The sequence below is a fragment of the Pleurodeles waltl genome, chromosome 12 (genome assembly GCF_031143425.1).
Source record: "Pleurodeles waltl isolate 20211129_DDA chromosome 12, aPleWal1.hap1.20221129, whole genome shotgun sequence".
NCBI lineage: Eukaryota > Metazoa > Chordata > Amphibia > Caudata > Salamandridae > Pleurodeles > Pleurodeles waltl.
The window spans coordinates 608,246,357-608,252,356 of NC_090451.1; the positions used below are offsets into that span (position 1 = coordinate 608,246,357).

The following is a 6,000-nucleotide window of genomic DNA, read 5'->3' on the forward strand; positions in this document are numbered from 1 at the left end:
TGTGCAATTTTGCACTTATATGATACCTCCCGCCAACTGACTTAACTAGGGTGAGTTGGCAATAATGCAACGAAATGTGCTTTTGCTCCTAAAATCTATTTTCCTGTAGATATTGCAAAACGGTTGGCCTCGCACTGAAAAACACTTTGGCACCTCTGTTTTACCCTTAGGTATGTTTCCACACACCTGCAGATTTTGAAACAAAAAATGATTTGCGCCTTTTTTGAAATTACATGCTTTTTTACAGTCATAATGATGTTAAACCTTGGTTGGTTTTGCACATAATTCTGCTTTACCTTCTAAATGTACTTTATGCTCCTAAACAAGTTTCCTCAACCCTGCTGATGTGCATCTTAATGTGCATTTTACTTCTAAATTTGAAACCACAGTGCTGTTTACATTGCAACAAGGCATAATACATTTTGCAAGTAAGTTTGATTGGTGACCCTTTAAGTACTCCACACTCAGTTTGATTCTGCACCAATGATCTTGCACAAAAAGTGCTCTCAATCAAAGGCGATGTCATGCTTATGGCACAGTTTATATCTTGTGTAACATATTATCTCTCTGTAGAACGAGATAACCCATTGCCGCATACTGCCGCTATCACATGCGGAATCTTCTTCTTGCAATCAAAAGCCTGCACATGTTTGTGTGATGTTATTATGGCCACCAAACCTAAAACAAAGAGAGCTTCATAGCTGTTAAGACTTCATGACGCTCCTGGCAATACATCAGAAATTCTTTAACTACACGCCTAGTCACAACTTCCTCAAATACCACTAATCAACTAATAAACCAGCACAGCTATCTGGCACCAAAACCTAGATCCTGGGCAAACACAAATGCATCAAATTGTGCTCGAGTAAAACTGAAATAACAAAGGACATCCTCACCAAAGCATTATGTGGTTTCTTCTTGGTCTCAAAGGATACAAACTCCTTTGAGGAAAATAATCTCTTAGGTAACCAAAATGAGCGATGTGAGCACATCGCTCTGTCTGAAAATGATAAGATTATAAATACCATTTTTGAATATTAAACAATGATGAATTTTGGCGTCTCTACAATCCTGCAGCGTTATCACGCGCTAGCAGCTCCTGCACAATTTCCCTGACTCTTGGGATTTTGGAGAGGTCAGGTGTGGGCTTACTTGGGCCCCTTGCAAGTGCCATCCCATATTTCGGATGTTTTCAACCTGTACAGTCCATATATCCTTGAAGACCACCACTTCCCTACACACTAAGGGACGGCTCTGGACACTGCTGCTGTCACTCATCTTTTTGCCTTGAAAAAGTCTGTGTGGACGAAACACGTGTTGGCTGTTTCTGAACATTGATGTGTTTTCTCTCAAACATGAGGATATGACTATCTTTGAGCATTGATTGAATCTTTCTCAATATAAAGGATTAAAGTATTTTGCAACTTTCTTCTCCGTGGACTTTTTATTTGGAGTGCCCTGGTTGTGCTTTTGTTTTTCAAACAATGATGGATATTAACATCAATTCCAAGCCTACCATCTCTAATAACTACCACACCACAAGCTCAACATCCCCTAGTCACAATTCTCTCCATTATCACATACACACACACCCTTGAAAGACTAAAAACGAATAGCATAAAGCTAGCATACATCCAGTTCGTTTGGGCCATAACTTGGAAAAACCCTGCTCTTGTACGGACTCGGTCTGAAACACTGTCAGAATCCAATCTCCAATGGGAATAAAAGGAAGACACAACACATTTCCTTTAAATTCTTCATGTTAGGCACCAGCTATAACTATGCAGACTCCCTAGCCACAATAAGGCCCGCTACCCTGGACTTAATTTTCATAAAGAAACATAGGCCCATCACGCACAGATCTTCAATCCAATCCCCAATCAGTTGAGTTCTAGGTGATGATACAGATTTAAAAACCCTAGGGAAAAAAAGTCGCATCACACCGCAGCTCTTAACACACACTTAGGGTCCTGATTACAATGTAAGGCATTATTTATTGTCCCTGAGAAATAACGATACCATGGGTTACGTTAATTAATACGAGTCAAATTAATATGAGTTCATGGGGAGTAACAGGTGGATTTTGGTGTTTGACGCTACAAATTCCACGCCATACGGTAAATACTGTATGTTTTCCCATGTTAACCTTCGGCAGGTCAAAACTTAACAAAACTTGAATTATTTGGTAAACGTCTTCAAACTCATTATTTCAAACCATGCGTAAACAGGAGTTTACAAGCAACTCCTAATCAGGCCCATGTGGCAAAGGTGACAAGTGATTTGGCTGGTGAAAAGAGACAGTCATGTTTTAAGTTGAATAAGAACACCTTGAAAAGTAAAGGGTGTATACAGCTGTATGACAAAGCAATTGCAATTATGAAGCAGCAGTTATGTTCAACAAGTAACCAAACACAAAATCACGGACCAAAGGTCATAATCTGAAATCCAAATCAGTTCTGTAGTAACTGAAAATTACTTCGGCCTCAGTCATGATAGAAGCATCTAATCTCAATTTACGGCAGAGGTAGGAACCTGCTAAGAAGCAGATCTTTTTTGTACCCTATCACAATATGCATAAAATAGATCAAAGAAACACTGCTGTGTTAAGAAGGTTAAGTATTTCAGAAAAATTGAGCAGTCCCCAGAGGTATAACTTAAACGCAGAAACTGAAATTTAGCTAGAAATAGAAGACCACAATGACTTCTAAAGCAGTTAAAGACCTTGGCCTCTGATCTAGTGGAACACTCCTTTTCACCACTAGCTAAGAAATCAACTGTAATGAATACACGGGGACAATTTATCCAAATTACACCGGTGTATGATCAATGAACTACAGAGGTATGAAGCCTACTTTGGCGGAATGGTTGGGAACTACTGTAATGTATTTAGAGAGAACGTCAATTAACAGTGTTGTAACAGAATACCACAATTAATAAAGTTCAGGCAAAGGAAATGTAGCATTGTATCCTGTTGGATGCCTGCCTTATGACAAACCTCACATGCAGGTATTGCCAAATTGCTTGCAAACCGCCCAAAACTTAAGAACACTTACACCTGACCTCTTGCATGCCTCTCAGTACTTCGGACAACTTCTGGCTTCAGGCTGCATGACTGTCACTTTGGTTTTATATATCACAACATACTGTCTGTGAGGTACCGTATTGCTAGTATGTCACGTGTTCCCACAAACTGGAGAGAAGCCTATTGTCTTTAAAGAAAACATTGAAACCTTTTGCTACGCGTGGAGTTAGGGCTATACAACTGAACAATTTAAATGCAACATATGTAAGAACTCAAATCAACAAACTCTCAATGGTTAGTACACACAGTAAACAAAAAGTGCACATCAAAACATGTTAAGTGGATAAGTGCTCATCATGTCACTGCAGAAAGATGTAACAAACTAAGCTCCATCATTCAGTGAGTGCCCTAAGTATTCAGTGGTGGTGTTAGAAGAACATTGGTTTACAAACTTCATAGGGGTTCTGTTTGATGACATAAGATGTTTCTGCAATGAAGACATTCCTGACCAACCCATTAATTGCTCCAGGATTCCCACTGTTTAATTGGAAAGCACATAACACCTAGCAGCAAACGACAAACATTAAAAAGTATCTTAGACCAGCGTTCAACGACACCAATGGAATGATTCTACAATTATTTACCCAAATGAGCCCTTAAAACTTAACCTAAATTATCTTCCCAATCTTCTTTGAAGAGAAGGGCTTAAACCCGAGAACCACTCTTGAAAATATATTCACCTGGTCAGCAAAGAACAATTTTGTGAAAGAATAATTACAATTTGACAATGACTGAACTCAAAGAATGTTAATGTCTATGAACCTGATAAATGTCCATAGAATCCGAGCATGACTGCGTGGCAACATCGTCTCATTTTTTATTTTTATAGCACACCTGCTCCTATTTTGAACTCATGCTAAACCGAAGCATACAAAGACACGTTAGGAAGATCTACAAAGACTACAACATTTGCATTTAATACAATCGTATTAGTGTTTGAAAAATAGGTACATCGCGAATGACAAACATTTCAACATGTATGTTTACTCTTTTGCCGACTGAAAATAAACAAACGACACATCGCATGGAAAACAATTGAATCATCATAGAGCTTGTTTAATATTTAACTAAATTCGTAATTACCTGTCTAACACAGTCTGGGGCAGCCTCACACTCATGATTCCTGAAGATCGTCTTCTGATGCCAAATCCAGTTTAACTGTCAAAATTGTAGTGTACGAAAATAAGACAGTGTGGCAAAAATCATTTGCTCTCCGGGGCAGATGAGGTTTCATGAACCTGGCAACTGCAGGTTCATTCTTATTTTTAGGGTTAACATGGTCCGCTTCTCACCTTCGCGCATAAAATGAGACGGAATCGGAAATAAAAAAAATAAAAAATAAAGTTGCCTTCTCCGTACGAAAAAGGCGAGGGTGCTGGATATTTCAAGGTTACTCTCCCATACTAAAAAATAAATGCAGGAAATAGGGGTGTTCCTAAATATTACACTCTTAACAACAAACCGAAAACGCAATGTAACCTGTACAGCACTGTTTTAGCACCTGTCTATATTGCTGGGAAGGGAAAAGCAAAGGTAAAACATAAATCTCGGTTCTAAGAATCGCCTTTCAGCTCAGTTTTACACTGAACAAGAAACAAACTACATGCATTTACATATATTTTGCATGTTTATGTCAAATTATTTTGCCTACAGCTGTTTTACAAGTAAATAAATTAATAAAACATACATATGTACATATCCAGGCTAAGGTAAGTCCTGCCCTACAGCTAAAATATTTAGGCTTAAACCACTAAAATGGCACCAAATACACAAAGCACGTCTGAAAACTTTAACTCATGAAAATGTCTGGGCCCAATAAAAAACGTGCTAAAATCCCTGAAAAATAACGTATTTTAATTTCAAAACTCCCCGCTCAAAGCCAAGCTTCCAAATTACGGATGTCAAAATAACCACAATTCTATTTGTATTTTTTGGCAAGCAAGAATACATATGTCTATCTAGAAACGTGAGGCTCCCTTCGACTGCTAACTACAACGTCCTGAATGGCAAAACCATTTTTTATGTCGCTCTAACCCCATGCAGAGAAAGAAAAGGGGAGCCGCAGTCCCTGCTGACTCGTCTGCATCCAATTTTTGTGTTAATTTTTTAAAACGGGATCTAGAGCCGACCCTCCCTCCTCCCTGTAACCTCTCCGACCACAACCACCCAGTGTTCAGGCCTCTCGAATCCCCAGCCTTTCCTAGTCCGGCATGCCTGGCCCGGAGGCTCCCCTCCCTGGCTCGCACCCTCCCCCCTCGCTCCCGTTAAACACACAACAGAGAACGAGGAAAAAACGGAGGCAACGGCAGAAAACAGCACCCTCAAAAAATCCCACAACGTAAAAACAAAATCAAACCAAAAAGCAGCACAGGTTGTCCTTGTTGTCTCCCCAAGTACATTGCTCCTTCTTGGGCTTTTTTCTCCTTTTTTGTGTAGTGCAGATTGAGAAGATAAAAATCACAGGGTTTTTTTTTTTTGGTTTGCGGCTGTCTCTCTCGCTCTCTCTTTCAATCCCTCCTCCGACTGCAGTTTCCCCTCCCCCTGGATGAACACGACATCGAGGGGGACTGACCAGGGCCTGGCATAAACACAAACCGCACACTGCTGGAGGAGGAGAGACGGCCCCTGCTTTCTGCATCAGCCACAGCGGCAGCCCGTGCTTCCTCTCCCCCTCCTTCCGTCCCCTCCTGCTTTCTTCCTCTCTTCCAATCCCTGCGCTCCCCTCTCCCCTTCATAAGAGGGAAGGGAAGAGTTTTAAATGAAAAAAACATTAGAAAAGTTTGTAAAGGGGAAGTAGTTGTGTCTGGGCTTTCTTCCTTGCTCTATTTTCCTCCCTCGACCAGGACAATTAACGTAAAATAGAAACCGAAAGTAAAAAGTCATCACGGGATGTTTTTGTGTGTGGTGAGTGCGGGGGC

At 40.3% G+C, this 6,000-nt stretch overlaps 1 protein-coding gene across 3 annotated transcripts in view; it reads right to left on the bottom strand.

The window, feature by feature from the left end:
* ARHGEF11 (Rho guanine nucleotide exchange factor 11) overlaps positions 1-5,771 on the bottom strand; it is a 787,362-nt gene extending 781,591 nt beyond the window's left edge. For all 3 annotated transcript variants that reach the window (XM_069217872.1, XM_069217873.1, XM_069217871.1), the window contains exon 1: positions 4,166-5,771. In XM_069217872.1, the coding sequence (XP_069073973.1) occupies positions 4,166-4,200 (35 nt within the window). In that variant the 5' untranslated portion in view covers positions 4,201-5,771. The remainder of the gene's footprint in view (positions 1-4,165) is intronic.
* Between the last annotated feature and the right edge of the window lie 229 nt (positions 5,772-6,000).